This window comes from Rhincodon typus, chromosome 6 (assembly GCF_021869965.1).
Source record: "Rhincodon typus isolate 14 chromosome 6, sRhiTyp1.1, whole genome shotgun sequence".
Lineage (NCBI taxonomy): Eukaryota > Metazoa > Chordata > Chondrichthyes > Orectolobiformes > Rhincodontidae > Rhincodon > Rhincodon typus.
The window spans coordinates 94718771-94735268 of record NC_063337.1 but is presented as its reverse complement, the minus strand read 5'-3'; the positions used below and the strand labels follow the sequence as shown (position 1 = coordinate 94735268).

General features: G+C 44.5%; 1 protein-coding gene across 1 annotated transcript in view; it reads right to left on the bottom strand.

The window, feature by feature from the left end:
* Window positions 1–371: 371 nt before the first annotated feature.
* The window catches only part of LOC125483324 (vitamin K-dependent protein S-like), a 44686-nt gene continuing 28559 nt past the window's right edge, over window positions 372–16498 (bottom strand). The window contains exons 9-11 of the mRNA XM_048598123.1: window positions 3075–3193; window positions 1565–1757; window positions 372–569 (exon numbers count right to left, since the gene is read on the bottom strand). Of these exons, the coding sequence (XP_048454080.1) occupies window positions 387–569; window positions 1565–1757; window positions 3075–3193 (495 nt within the window). The 3' untranslated portion in view covers window positions 372–386. The remainder of the gene's footprint in view (window positions 570–1564; window positions 1758–3074; window positions 3194–16498) is intronic.

The following is a 16498-nucleotide window of genomic DNA, read 5'->3' as shown; positions in this document are numbered from 1 at the left end:
AACCCCCTTCCCCTCCCCCTTTTCTGATGAAGGGTCTAGGCCCGAAACGTCAGCCTCTCTGCTCCTATGATGCTGCTTGGCCTGCTGTGTTCATCCAGCCCTGCACCTTGTTGTCTCGGATTCTCCAGCATCTGCAGTTCCTACTATCTCCTTTTAAAGCAAACTGCTTATCGGAAGAGATTGAGGAAGGTCAAATGATTAAACGGGTCTTAGGAGTCAAAGTTTGACAAAGGACCAAACAGCAAGAAAGTTTATCAATAAAACCCCAGCTTCCTCATTTTGTCAAATCTCCTTTTGTCCCCTTTAACTTAAATGCTGACTGAGCAGCTTTGCCTCTCGCCATTAGCTCTGCTTTAAGGCGGTTTACTAAACTAGTGTAAGATGTTTCAATAACTGGTGATTACAGTTGGAAGGATACGATCTGCCTGTCTGGGTAAACCTGCGATAGATATCTTTATCTCCGTTGTCTCATTATCCACTGAAAAGAGTCGTCTAGGACTATTGATTTTGATCACGGACTCCTGGGCGATCTTCACCAACACACTACTTTGAGTTTCTTCCACAGAGATCTGAAAGGAAAAATGTTTCTGTGTCATTTAGCTCTGGACATGATCAGACCCACAGACACAGAGGAGACAATAATAAGGAGTTACGGTTAACATATATTTCACTCAGTAAGGTCAGCTCTGTTAGTGCAGGAAATAGAACCTTCATTTAAATCTTGGTGAAATCTCCAAACACATAAGAAACAAGCTATACCCAACAATAACATGGAACAATAATATAAAGAAAAAGTTACATTTCATATGGTGCCTTTTATGAACTCAGAACATCCCATAGCATATTACAGTCAATGGTGCACTTACTGAAATTAAACAGAAAATTGGTAATGGCCAGCTAATTTATTTTTGCTTGGGTGAGACATTACCAGGACACCAGGGAGAAATCACTGCTCCTTTTCGAACTAATGTCATAAGGCATTTACATTCACCTGAGAGGGCAAATGGAACTTGAAGGGGTGGTGGAGGCAGACCAAATACAAATGTTCAAAAGGGGGGTAGATCAATGCAGCAAACTTTGTTTTAACCGGCACCTAACGAACAGGTAGTCTCAATAAACCAGCAAAATTACATCCCTGAAAAACTGAACGTTTACTGTATTATCGCCAACCTCACAATGTCTGTGTCGTCAGTTGAGGGTGCAAGTGAAAAGGCTTTCTACCAGTAAGTTTTATTTGAGGCAACGTTGCATTATTATTTAAGTGATTTATGCTGTAAATAAAGTCCAACAGTGATGTGTATACCCCCTGCATTAAGTTTATCTTACTGTGTGTGTGTTTTTACATTGATTAGGTAGACCTCTTGATCTACCGGAATATTTGATCAATGAGTATATTCCCAATCCATAGGTATCAGTTAATAAAAGGCTTGCTGTACTTGAAAAGGAGAAATTCTGCAGTGCTGTGAATAAAGTAAGACTAATGTTTTAACACTTTCAGAAAGTTAGCACAAGTTCAATGGACAAAATGGGCTGCTTCTGGGCTTTAGATTTGGAGACAACTTACTGTGTGCCAGGTCCCATCATTGATTAATGGTCCAGCACTAATTGTCACCTTGGCTATGTTCTCATTCTTGAACTGAACTTCCAGCTTTCCATCCCGAACAGCAAACAGGAACCAGGCACTGTTCCCATTCGTTTCAGCATAGAATATAACACCTTCCGAGTCATAAGTCCTCAGGTCAAATTTTGCGTTAAACCTGTTATAACATGAACGAATGAGAACAATTAGTAGTGAACTAAACTTCTGGAAGAAGAGCAGGGAAGATCAATTCTAGATTTGACTATTCTAACACACTCAATCTGGTCTTCAATGTTCTATACTCTGTGAAGTTAAGCCATCCAAAATTGCCACCCCTTGTCTTATTACTGCTGTGCTCGGTGACTTATGTTAGCTCTGCGTCAAGCAAGTTTGATTTTAAAATACTCATCTTTGCTTTTAAAGTTCCTCCATGGACTCATCCTTGCATATCCCAATATCTCCCCCAGTCTTACCACCCTCTCCAATATATCTGCATTACTCTAATGCTGGCCTTTTGAGCATTCCTGGTTAGAAACATAGAAAATAGGTTCAGGAGTGGGCTGATCGGCCCTTTGAGCCTGCAACACCATTCCCAGGATCATGGATCATCGCTCCAACATTTATGGCTGTGTACGCAGGTGACTGGGCTCAAAACCTCTGGAAGTACCTCCCTAAACTACACCACGTCGACCTCATTTTCCTCCTTTAAGACTCTCCTTAAAACTTTTGACCAAACATTTGGTGATCTGGCCATATCATGGATATCATACATTGTTTGAGAGTGCTGCTGTGAAGCAACTTAATGTTTCATTATATTAAAGCTCTCCATAAATATAAGTTGCTTTTTCATCCTGTTCGATGTCACCCCCATGATCCGTCAGTAACAAAAAACAGACAAATTGGTTACTTAACATCTCATTGCTGATCATGGAATCTTGTTGTGCACAGATTGGCTGCTACATTTATTACATTACAACACTGGCTACCCTTTAGAAGTGCTTAATTCAGCATAAACACTTAGAGATATACAGCTCGGAAACAAGCCCTTCGATCCAACTCACCTGCGCTGATCAGATATCCTAAACTGATCTAGTCCCTTTTGCCAGCATTTGGCCCATATCCCTCTAAACCCTCCCTACTCATATACCCATCCAAATGCCTCTTAAGTATTGTAATTGTACCAGCCTCCACCACTTCCTCTGGCAGCTCATTGCAGACACGCACCACCCTCTGTGTGAAAAAGTTGCCCCTGAGATCCCTTTTAAGTCTTTCCCCTCTCACCTTCAACCTATGCCCTCGAGTTTGTAGGAGTGCCCTGAATGAGAGACCGAGGGATGACAAAAGCCACATAAGGGCCAATTGCAAACGCTCGTGTTAATTTAAATGGTGCTGTCAACTCACTAAATTAATCAGACAGTCAGAATGGATGGACTGAGCTTCACGAGAATTAATAAAAGGTAAATGAGTTCTCAGTTGGACAGTGCCAAGACCTCACCGGCTCTTGGCAGCGATCTTGAATCGAAGGTAGACAACAGGAATTCCAGCAAACAGCTCCCCCATGTTTAGAATATCTGACTTCCTGCTGGTCTGAAGGGCGACACACGTGGGGATTTCCTGACAGAACATAAATTTCACATTAATAACGCAGGAGCTCTCACACTTGCAAAGGTTTAGAAATCAAGCTATCCCCATCCCTTCCAACATTCCCACTTGTCCCAAATAGCCCCCGATTATTGGCAAATATCACTAACCATTAAGCAGCACTCCCAGCATCAATTACAAGGTGCCACAGAAGCAGACCAATTGCACTTAAGAATTTGCCTGATCCCTGCCCTGCAGCATTGATTCATTGGCACAGATCCTGCTGGAGTTGGGCATGTCACAAGACGCCTTGTTAGATTTGCTCCAGCAATCGTCAGCTTGCAGTACTGAGGCATTGCCTTATTCTAAAGGGCTGGAACTGAGGGAATGCCATACAACTAGAAGGTCAGTACCGAGATATTGCAGCACTGTGAGAGGGTCAGAAATAAAGGTGCCTCATTGTCAGATGATCAGTACTGAGGGATTGAAGCACTGTCAGAGCTTCAGTACTGAGGGAGTGTGTCATTGTCAGAGGATCAGTACTGAGGCAGTGCCTCATTATGCAGATGTCAGTATTGAGTGATTGCCTCATTGTCCCTAGAGGGTCAGTACTGGGATTGTGAGCTGATAACAGCGAGGTGAGGGTGACAGAGATCTCAGTGAATGATAGGATCAGCAACTTACCTCCTTAACTAATTGAGATCTAAGAATCGAGAAAGATACAGACAAACGATGGAGAAGGAAATCAGTTGAATTTGAATCAAATCAGGGATAGAAAGAGAAACAAAGAGAAAGGGAAATGTTAGCTATAAAAAAATTTCGTTAAACTTCAGAAGGTTCAGAAAAAGTTTGCAGGGATGTTGCCAGAGTTACAGGGTTTGAACTATAGTGAGTGGCTGATTGGCCTGGACCATCGGAGGCTGAGGGGTCACCTTATAGAAGTTCATAAAATCATGGACAGGGTGAATAGACAAAGTCTTTTCCCCGGGATAGGGGTGTACAAAACTAGAGGGCATAGGTTTAAGCTGAGAGGGGAAAGTTTTAAAAGGGACCTAAGGGGCAACTTTTTCACGCAGAGGGTGGTGCATGTATGGGAATGAGCAGCCAGAGGCAAATGCTGGCAAATGGGACTAGATTTATTTAGGATATCTGGTTGGCATGGATGAGTTGGACGTTTCCGTGCTGTATATCGCTATAACTTTAAATGAGACAAAGGACAGTGAGGTAAAGTAAGAAAAAATAACATTTCACATTTTTAAAATCTCTAAGAAGATGTTTTAAAAATCAACATGTTTGAACATGTCATGATCCAGCTCCATTGTCATCACATCCTGAGACCAGGCCTCTGGCCTAGAAATAGCAATAATACTGTTGTGTTGTATCTCACAATCAGTATGTCAATATACTTTTATGGGGCATCCTCATGATATCACCACTGTGTATAGCATGTGACCTGAAGATATAAAGATCTCACACTACGTCTTACCTCAGGTCACATGAAGCATGATACTCTATTGAAAACATGCTCCATTATTCTAACAATAATAGCTTAGTGTTAGCCCAGACACTTGTGTGCCTGTGGTATGTAATGTTTCTACATAACAATTTTCAATTATTAGAAATTTAGATACAAGGAAAGATTAGAGAAATTGTGCTTATTCTCCTTGGAGCAGAGAAAACTAAGAGGTGACCTTATTGAGGTGTTCACAATTGTGAACAATTTTGACAAGATAAAGAAGGATATTCTGTTTCCACTAATTGGTATATCAGTAAACAGGGGTCACAATTCCAAGACTGTCAGCAAAAGAGCTAGGACTGAGATGAGGAGAAACTTTCTTACTTGGAGAATTGGTAAGAGTTGGAATGAGCTACCTGGGAGAGTGATGGAGGCAGATTCCATAGGAAGTTTCAAAGAGGGTTTGATATATACAGGCTAAGGAGATAGAGAATGGGTAGCTTTCTCAGGAGCTGGTACAGACATAATGGGTCGAATGGCCTCCTTCTGTGCTGTAAAATTCTATAAAGCTATAAATTCCGTAATAGCTGTTCTAATCAACATCTGTTGATATCATGATATCCACTCTCCATTTTGTTTTAGCAGTGATGTCGATAGCAGCGATGGCCATCCAGAAAAGACTCCAGTAACCTGGTGATGGACATTTGGAAATCTAATTGAGGTCCATCCCATCAACAGCTTTGAACAGCAAGGAATCTGGACAGAGAGGGAGGTGCTCAACCTGAAACAGCTTCAGTTTTGATGAGTATAGACAGCTGTTGTATGCTGGGCTGTAACCACCAAGGCAGCAGAGCTCATTTCTTTTTGATTGAAGTGTTTTCGAGATAAATGAGATTTTAAAGATTGCCTTCTTTGCAAAAAGTAAAATAAAAAGACTAAGTGCACTTCTGAGCTGCAATACAAAGCCAGTGCTGTACAATACAGATGCTGAAGATGGGAACACTCTGTTCCTGACAGTCAGTACATCAGTAACAGTCTCTCAGAACTGCAGCAGCACTGCCTGTATCCTGAAAGGAGAAGCAGTTTTTAATCTACACTGACACAAATTAGCCCATAAGATCTGGAGACCAAAGTTCATGGTATTTTTCTTCAATCCCTGAACTTGCATTAATAATAGTGGACGATAAGACCATAAGACATAGGAGCAGAATTAGGCCATTTGGCCCATCTAGTCTGCTCCATCATCGATCATGGCCGATATGTTTCTCACCTCTATTCTCCTGCCTTCTCCCTGAAACCTTTAATCCCCTAATTAATCATGAACCTATCTATCTCTGTCTTACAGGCACTCAATGACTTGCTCTTCACAGCCCTCTGTGGCAATGAGGACCATAGATCCACCATCCTTTGGCTGAAGAAACCCCTCCTCATTTCAGTTCTGAAGGGTCATTTTTTTCACTGAGGCTGTGTCTTCAGGTCCTAATCTCTCCTACTAGTGGAAACCACATCACTCTATCTGGGCCTCCCAGTATTCTGCAAGTTTCAGTGAGATCTCCCCTCATCCATCTAAACTCCATTGAGTACAGACACAGAATCCTCAATCATTCCTCATACAACAAGCCCTTCATCCTCCGGATCATTCTTGAAAAGCTCCTCTGGACCTCCTCTAATACCAGCACATCCTTCCTTAAATACAGGACCCAAAACTGCATACAACATTCCAAATGCAGTCTGACCAGAGTCTCAACAGTACATTCCTGGTCTTTTATTCTAGCCCTCTTGAAGTGAATCCTAACATTGTATTTGTCTTCCTATCTACAAACTGAACCGCATGTTAACCTTAAGAGAATCCTGAACTAGGAGTTCCAAGTCCCTTTGTGCTTCAGATTTACAAAGCCTCTCCCTATTTACAAAATAGTCTACGTCTCTAATCATCCCATCAAAGTGCATAACTTACATCCTTCCCACATTGACTTCCATCTGCCACTTCTTTGCCCACTCTCCTAGCCTGTCCAAGTCCTTCTGCAGACTCCCAGTTTCCTCAACACCACCTGTCCTTCCACCTATCTTTGTGTCATCTGCAAACTTAGCAACAACGCGCTCAGTTCCGTCATCCAGATCATTAATGTACAGCGTGAATAGTTGTGGTCCCAATGGTGACTCCTGTGGAACTCCACTAGTCACCAGCTGCTATTCTGAAAACGAAAACCTCCTTATCCCTACTCTCTGCCTTCTGCCAGTCAGACAATCCATGCCAGTATCTTGACGTTAACACAATGGGTTCTTACCTTATTTAGCACCCTCCTGTGTGGCATCTTGTCAAAGGCTTTCAGCAATCCAAATAGATCACATTCACTAGCTCTCCCTTGTCTAGCTTGCTTGTTACCTCTTCCAAGAATTCGAACATATTTGTCAGGTATCACCTCCTCTTGTCAAAGTCATGTTGGCTCTACAATCTCATCCCTAATAAGGAACTCTAAAATCTTACCAACGTTCAAGATCAGGCAAATCAGCCTACAGTTTCTTGCCTTCTGCCTTGCTCCCTTCTCAAACAGGCATGTTACATTGGCCGTTTTCCCATCCTCTGGGGCCTTCCCTGACTCCAGTGTCAGCGATTACCACCAAGGCCTCTACAATCTCCTCAGCTATCTCCTTCAAAACTGTGGGGTATATTCCATCTGGTCTGGGTGATCTATTCACCTTCAGACTTTTCAGCTTCTCCACCGCCTTTTCCTTAGCGATGATCACTACACTTACCTCTGCCCTCTGACTCTCTTGAAGTTCTGGTACGCCACTGGCATCTTCCACTGTGAAAACAGATGCAAAGTAACCATTCAGGTTCCTCTGCCATTTCTTTGTTTCCCATTAGTACTTCTATGGCCTCATTTTCCAGCTGTCCAATGTCCACTCTTGCCACTCTCTTACCTTTTAGATATCTTAAAAAAAGAACTCTGGTAAGCATCTTCAATTTACTAGCTAGCTTAGTCTCATATTTCACCGCCCTTCCCTCTTCTCTACCGGCTCCCCCAGCCCCTTCCCTTATTGCTTCTTTATCTGTGCTGATTTTTAATTCTCTGGCTTCCCACCAATCTTCACCACATTGTATCCTTTCTCTTTTGCTTTTATGCTGTCCCTGACTTCCCTTGTCAGCCATGGTTTGAAGGTTTCACTGCACATCCACAATCTGTTGTTTCTCCCAAGCCAGGTAATGTCTGGAAAGCCATCTTCACCAAAACTCACACCGAAGAGCAATGAGACACATTTCTGCACAACTGCTGTCTCAATCAACAAGCCATGACCATCAGCACACGCTTCAAACTCCTTCAGCCATGGTTTCTGTTTCACGGCGATTGTATTGGTATCACCAGTCAGGTCAAATGGTTCAACTTCCTGAACTAGGACATATCAGCCCCACAAAATGCCATGACTCAATTCTAAATATTTACGTATTTGCCTCTATTTTTCTTCTGCATTTTTCCCTTTTTTTAATTCATTCATGGGAGGTGTGCCTTGCTGACTAGGCCTGCATTTCTTGCCCATCTCTAATTGCCAAAAGGGCTGTTAAGAGTCAACTACATTGTTGTGGGTCTGGAGTCACATGTAGGCCAGACCAGGTAAGGATGGCAGTTTCACAGCAGGCCAGGCAGCATCAGAGGAGCAGGAAAGGTGACATTTCGGGTCGGGACCCTTCTTCAGAAACGTCAACTTTCCTGCTCCTCTGATGCTGCCTGGCCAGCTGTGTTCCTCCACACTGTGTTATCTCTGACTCCAGCATCTGCAGTTCTTGCTATCTCTGAAAGATGGCAGCTTCTCTCCCTAAAGGACATTAGTGAACCAGGTGGGTCTCCTTGTTGCCAATGTCACATACCAGATTAAAAAAGCATAGCCTCAAAGGAGCACTACATGATGACATCCAATTCCACATTCCAAAGCCAAGTTTTACATCAGATAAGTCAGAAGGAAAGGAGAGACAGGAGCCCAATTTGTGACTTATTTGAGGCAGCCAACCGTCAGATGGATGCAATTATGTTACAATGGATTGAATAAGCAGATAATGTAGTAGTTTTCCGACATTGCAGGTAGGTTGGGGCATAAGCTGCTGGAAGGAGGAAGTCTCTTAACATTGGATGACACATTGAAAACAGCAACCGCTGTGGAAGCAGTGGATGGACAATTTCACAGCATAAAGCTTGGGAATCATCTCTGCCATGCAACAAAAGCTGAGGTTAACTGTATGGTTCCCCTGTACTTAAACAGCAGAGGGGTCTGAGACGGTGTGCTTCAGATGTTGCAACTGAGGCCTGAGGCCTGAGGAAGAGATGTCTGCTCCCCCTGATGACCGATAGATATGCAGAAAATTTAGAGCTACAGACAGCGGGAACCCCAGCAAATCAGATCGAGGAAAGTGAGTAATAATAAATGTAATATGAAATGAAGAAGATGTGGAGACTGAGGACACCAAACGAGGCTCAGTAATTAGCACTGTGCCTCACAGCGCCAGGGGCGCGAGTTCGATTCCAGCCTCAGGAGTTTGCAGATTCTCTTTGTGTCTGTGTGAGTTTCCTCTGGGTGCTCCAATTTCCTCCCACAGTCCAAAGATGTGCAGGTTAGGTGGATTGGCCATGGGAAATGTAGGGTTACAGGGATAGGGTAGGGGGCTGTGGGTCTGAGTGGGATGCTCTTCAGAGGGTTGGTGTAACTCGATGGTCCAAATGGTCTGCTTCCACTCTAGGGATTCTATGATTCTATGAAATGGGAATCACTGATACATGTTTTCTGTCAATGAGATTAACTGTGGGGAAGTTCCAGGGTGATGTTGAAGTGAATGCTATTGTAGATTCAGGAAGTGGCAGGAATGTCATTGACAGAGCAGTAAGGGAGGAACAGAAGACTATTGGATGTTTCGAAGCAGATGTGAGAACTAGGGTTGGGAACATTGAGGCAAAATCCACACTGAGTCAGGAGGATGGTTTTCAGATGGGAGAAGCTGCCTGTACTCTAGGGATGCTATACATCAGATTGAAAGTGATTTTTGCCAAATCAAATGCAAAACAGAGAGAGGAAGCTGGACTAATGTTTCAGGGAATTGTGAAGTTTCACAACTGCCAAGTGAGATTGACCATTGATGAGAATGCGAAGCCTGTGCACAGAACAGCTTTTGGTCTGAAAGAGAAAGATGAGGTGCACATCAAGGAACAATTGACAAAGATATTGTATAGCCATAGAGTTGTACAGTACAGAAACAGACCCTTCGGTCCAACTTGTCCATGCTGATTAGATATCCTAAATGAATCAAGACCCATTGCCAGCATTTGGCCCATATCCCTCTTAACCCTCATTATTCATGTACCCATCCAGATACCTTTTAAACGTTGAGATTGTACCAGCCTCCACCACTTCCTCTGGCAGTTCATTCCATACACGCACCACCCTCTCCGTGAAAAAGTTGCCCCTTCAGCCCCTTTTAAATCTTTCCCCTCTCACCTTAAACCCATGGCCTCTAGTTTTGGACTCCCTTACCCTAGGGAAAAGACCTTGGCTATTCACCATATCTATAGCCCACATGATTTTATAAACCTCTATAAGGTCACCCCTCAGCCTCTGATGCTCCAGTGAAAATAGCTCCAGCCTATTTAGCCTCTCCCTATAGCTCAAACCCTCCAACCTGGCAACATCCTTATAAATCTTTTCTGAACCTTTTCACGTTTAACATCCTTCTAAGTTGAAAAACAAACATCGGGGTGAGCTCTGTTGTGATCACATTTAAACCAAATGGTAAATCAGACACTGTGTTGAAATGTGACATGTGAATGATGCAAGAGTGAGAGAACATCACCTCATTCTTATTGTGGATAAAGTTGTTCAAGCATTATCAACAAGCAACATTAGACATTAAGGTGGGCATAACTACATCTGGTGCTAAATCCTGATGCAAGAGAGAGGACAACTTTTGTCATTCATCGTGGACTTTACCAATTCAGGAAATAGCAATTTGGCATCAATGTAATACCAGAGATTTATCAACAGTAAATCCATAAACTGATCAAAGGGATCCCTGGAACAGCCAATATCTCAGATGCCATCAATAACTCTGAAGTCAATTAAGTGGAGCATAATGATAGGCTGAGATCAGTGCTGGCTAGATCACAGTCAATACAAATAAAAACAAAATACTGCAGGCGCAATAAAAACAAGCTCTGGAGAAGCTCAACAGGTCTGTCAGCATCATATGAAAAGGGCAAATAGGACATGAAACAGTAACTCAATTTCTCCCTGCACAGATGCTGCTAGAGCTGCTGAGTTTCTCCAGCCTTCCTGTTTTTATTTCAGTGAATAGGACTTACAGTCAGTGCAGACAAGTGCTTTCTGGGCATGGTGTGGAGGTGTCGGTGTTGGACTGGGGTGGACAGGGTCAGAAATCACACGACACCAGGTTATAGTCCAACAGTTTCATATGAAAATACAAGCTTTTGGAGCGAAGGGGCTACACTCTGAAAGCTCGTGTTCTCAAGTAAACCTTTCTGGGCATGATACAGCTCACATTAGTGGGTCATAAACTCATGAGCAAATCAATTCTGCCCAGGCCCAGAATGAAGAAACAGCAGACGCACATGAACAACAAAACACCAGCAAAGTACCGGAAGTTCAAACACATCGACTTTTACAAGAGAAGGAAGCTAAGTTGTTTGTACAGTTTGGAACAGCTACACACAGACCAAAGATAACTTAGAGAGACTGAGAAAAGGAACTGGATGACAACAGATTCAGAATCCAAGTTGGTAACTGGGGGGAGTTACCCACTCAGGGCGGACATTGCTATCTGAGATGAAATGAGTACACAACTGGGGAGTCTTTTGTACAGGCAACAGACATGTGGTGTCCCAAAAGCTTAGACCCTAGATGGTTGTTCACTCATGAGGACCGTGAGGGTGTGGTTTGTACTTAGCAAAGCTTATGAACCAAAGTATTTTCACCAGGGTCAGAGAAACATGTGGAGGAGTTAGAACAAAGAAGAACATAGAACAATACAGCACAGTATAGGCCCTTCGGCCCATGATGTTGTGCCGACCTATTATTCTACTCTAACATCAAACTACCCTGCATACCCTACATTTTACTATCATCCATGTGCCTATCCAAGAGTCACTTAAATGTCCCTAATGTATCTGACTCCACTACCACTCTCTGTGTAAAGAATTAATTGTCAAAGAGTTTGTCAAGGCATGTTATGGATGTCAACGTTTCAGTGGAATGAATCTAGCTGAACCAGTGAGCAGCACATTGATAATGGAAGGATACAGAAGTCCACTTTTAGGCCCAATTCCATCAGAGTCCAAACTCATGGGGCATTGACTAATACATTTGTTACTATGAGTATGCTGTGCTGAAGTCTATAACAGTAGTGCGGAAATTGTTTGCACTGACTGAAATATTTGCAAGGCACAGTGTACCAGTCACTTTGTATGACCATGGGCTATCATGCGTTTTACTGGCTCTTGCAGATAACATGAAGTTTTCTAAATCACCAACGGGCAAGTGGGGAAGCTGCACATTGAAATCAATCATCAGAGAAAATGCTAGAATTGCACAATCTGAGGTAAAAAGAGTGGAAGGAGGAAAGGCTGTCATGTGTGGCTTTATATAGAGCAACAGCATGTATTATAGCGGGAAATGCTGATTAACCTGAAGTATGCACACAAGGTACCTGAGTTGTAGGGTATCAGTGACGATCAAGAAATTGGAGATCATGAGGCAAGAAATAGGGGTGCTGAAAAGTTTTATACAGGTCACAGAAGAGAAGCTAGACTGTCGGAAGTGTTGTAAGGTAATGAAGTATTATGTGATTTGATTTAATTTATTATTGTCACATGTACCTAGGTACAGTGAAAAGTTTTGTTTTGCGTGCAGTACAGGCAGATCGTACCATACAAAATGCATTAGGGTAATAGAACAGAGCAAGGAATACAATGTTACAACTGCAGAGAAGGTGCAAAGAGAGTGAGATAAACATTAAAATTGATATTTAAGAGGTCCATTCAGATGTCAAATAACAGCAGGGAAGAAGTCGTTCGTGACTCTTGTTGGAACAGTAGAGTACATAAAAGTTTGCTCCTACTATCTTACTGTAAGCTGAATACTATCATTGGCAAGAAAGAAAACAGTGTGACTGTGCCAGAAGGAGTACTGCTTGACAAAAAAATTTCAACAAGTATCAAGAAGACAGCAACATAATGGCACATGAACCTCATGTGAGAAGCTAACATTTAGCAATTCAGAATTTCAAGTCAAAGATAGCAATAGCAAGCACCTGATCGTCCAAGGGGAAAATCATTGGCTCCAGAAGGGACAACAAGATTTCCTAATCTTGATGAGGTGATCAGAATTCCTGAGACAACAGGCAGACCACAGCATGAGAGAGACTGCAACAGGATCTGAAGATTTCAATTGAGATTATGGCTAAAACAAGACGGATATTTGCTGAACACTGCTGTTAAAAGCAGCTCTGCTGAAAGAAAGAAAGTACAATACTGAACTATTACTGATCCAAAGATTGGAACTATATTGGGCTATGCTGCACTAGATTCACCTGACAGTGGTTAACTGAAGTGACTTATTCACTCAATTAGTTAGGAAAATAATGATCGGTTAAGTTTGCTTGCAAAACATATTACAGTACGTTTGAAAGTCTTTATTTGTGTCATGCTAGAAATTCACAACCTTGGCCTGATTAGAGGGAGGAATTTCAGAGCAATAGGTTAGGTATTAGATCCTGTATGTTACTTGAATAAGAAACGGAAAGTACACTGGATACTACACTGAAAAGTCAGGTGGAACATGTGAGAGCAAGAGGAAATAGACTCTATGAAAGCTTTGCTAATCTTTGTGAAAAAGTTAAAGTTGTGTCTTCAAGTGTTATTTGTGTGGTGTAAAGGCTTAGTGTTAATATTGTAGGTAGGGGGATGTCCCCTACAGATAAAATAACAGCTCTTTTGGGCTGCTAAAAGCAAGATTAGCCAATGGTGTGCTGGGAAGGGAACTGAGATAGTAAGCCAAGAATTTTAAAGCATTCACTGTCAGACTGGATCAGGCCAGACGGATATGCAAGCTATTTACCTTGATTAATTATATTAAATAGGTGTCAATGAGGCAATGCTGTGAGGTTTCAGATGGAACAACAGATGGGAGTTTTGGTAGAACTGATTTTGAAACAACCCAGCTTCTGGGGTCAGCTCAATTAACAGGGAAATTACAATAACCAATAGAATAGAATAGAATAGAATAGCCCTTATCATCACATCTACTCAATGAGTATAGTAAAAAATTTATACATCGCTAATTACAACACCCACTTAGATACAAAGTACCTGGGCACAGCTTCTTTAGTTACAAGATTTTAGACAAGACATAGAAGTGTTCAGTAGAGCAGTCCATGCTGGCACCTAGCTTCCAGTCCGCACCGGCCCTAGCTCCACACCGCGCTAGTGACACGCCATGCCGGGGAGGCTGCTGCGGGAGGTCACTGTGCCAGGCTGGGAGGTCGCCACACTACACCACCAGGCCCACATGACAGGAGGCCATTCAGGAGGCCAGAGGTCACCACGCCATGACATGAGGCCCCCACGGGAGGTGGCTGCTGCACCATGCCAGGAGCTCAGCCAACGCTGGGAGGTCACCATGCCGACGCTGGAAGTCACTACATCAATGCTGGGAGGTCACCATGCCAACGCTGGGAGCTCACCACGCCAATGCTGGGAAGTCACCATGTCAACGCTGGGAGCTCACCACGCCAACACTGGGAGGTCACCATGCCAACGCTGGGAAGTCACCATGCCAACACTGGGAGGTCAACATGACAACTCTGGGAAGTTATCACACCAACGCTGGGAGCTCACCACACCAATGCTGAGAGGTCACCACACCAACGCTTCGAGATCACCATGCCAACCCAGGGAGGTCACCATGCCAACACAGGGAGGTCACCACACCAATGCCAGGAGGTCATCATGCCAACGCTGGGAGGTGACCACGCCAATGTCAGGAGGTCACTACGCCAATGAAGGAAGTCATCATGCCAACACCAGGATGTCACCATACCAATGCTAGGAGGTCACCACGACAACGCTGGGAGGCTTCTGTGGGAAGCCACTGCGCCAGGCCAAGAAGATGCCACACCGTGCTGGGAGGCCGCTGCGGGAGGTTACTGCACAAGGCCAGGAAGACACCACACCAGGAGGTCACTACAGGCTGCCGCCACATCAGGCCAGGGTGTCATCGCCAGAGGCCGGGAATCATTGCTCACCGGAGGCTGTGAATCGTCACCAGGAGTCATTGCTCGCCAGACGCTGGGAATCATCCCTGGAGGCTGGGAGAGGCCGGAGATCATCGCCCGTCACAGCCAGGAATCACTACTCCTCACTGGAGGCCAGGAGTCAAAAGGGAGAAGAAGAAGGAGAAAAAAGCACTAGCCGGAAGAAAAACAGAAGAGAAAGAAGAAGAAAAGTGGATGAACTCCGGCTGGAGCATGCTACTCTGCTGCCATCTTGAGTGGCCGTTTGTACTGCCTTTTCCTGGGGACAGAAACTCACTGACATGGGACCAACTGACTTACGTTAATTTCATTGCTGTATCAAACTGCTGTGACTAGTCAGGAGGAATGTACATGTCGGTTACCATACCGACCTCGTAAATGATAGTAAGCCACTCCGTTTGAGGATAACATGGAAAAATTGTATTTCAATGAGCCACACGAATCAGAGGGGCTGGCATTCTGGATAGAATGTCAGCACAAGAAGCAGGGACTTTGGGAACAAGAAGAAGAATCTCAGCCTCAAGTGGGGCGTCTGTAATCGGGGGCGTACAAGTGGGCCGTCTGTAAGCAGGGACGTACAAGTGGGCCGTCTGTAATCGGGGGTGTACAAGTGGGCCATCTGTAATCGGGGGTGTACAAGTGGGCCGTCTGTAATCGGGGACGTACCAGTGGGCCGTATGTAATCGGGGGTGTACAAGTGGGCCGTATGTAATTGGGGGTGTACAAGTGGGGCGTCTGTAGTCGGGGGTGTACAAGTGGGCCATCTGTAATCGGGGGCGTACAAGTGTGGCATCTGTAATCGGGGGTGTACAAGTGGGCCTTCTGTAATCAGGGACATACAAGTGGGCCTTCTGTAATCGGGGGTGTACAAGTCGGGCGTCTGTAATCGGGGACGTACAAGTGGGCTGTATGTAATCGGGGGTGTACAAGTGGGCCGTCTGTAATCGGGGGTGTACAAGTGCGGCATCTGTAATCGGGGGCATACAAGTGGGGCATCTGTAATCGGGGGTGTACAAGTGGGCCGTCTGTAATCAGGGACGTACAAGTGGGCCGTCTGTAATCGGGGGTGTACAAGTGCGGCATCTGTAATCGGGGGCATACAAGTGGGGCATCTGTAGTCGGGGGTGTACAAGTGGGCCGTCTGTAATCAGGGACGTACAAGTGGGCCTTCTGTAATCGGGGGCATACAAGTGGGCCGTCTGTAATCGGGGGCGTACAAGTGGGCCGTCTGTAGTCGGGGGCGTACAAGTGGGCCGTCTGTAATCAGGGACATACAAGTGGGCCGTCTGTAGTCGGGGGTGTACAAGTGGGCCGTCTGTAATCGGGGACATACAGGTGGGCCGTCTGTAGTCGGGGGTGTACAAGTGGGCCGTCTGTAATCGGGGGTGTACAAGTGCGGCGTCTGTAATCGGGGGCGTACAAGTGGGGCATCTGTAATCGGGGGTGTACAAGTGGGCCATCTGTAATCAGGGACGTACAAGTGGGCCATCTATAATCGGGGGCGTACAAGTGGGCCGTCTGTAATAGGGGGCGTACAAGTGGGCCGTCTGTAGTCGGGGGCGTACAAGTGGGC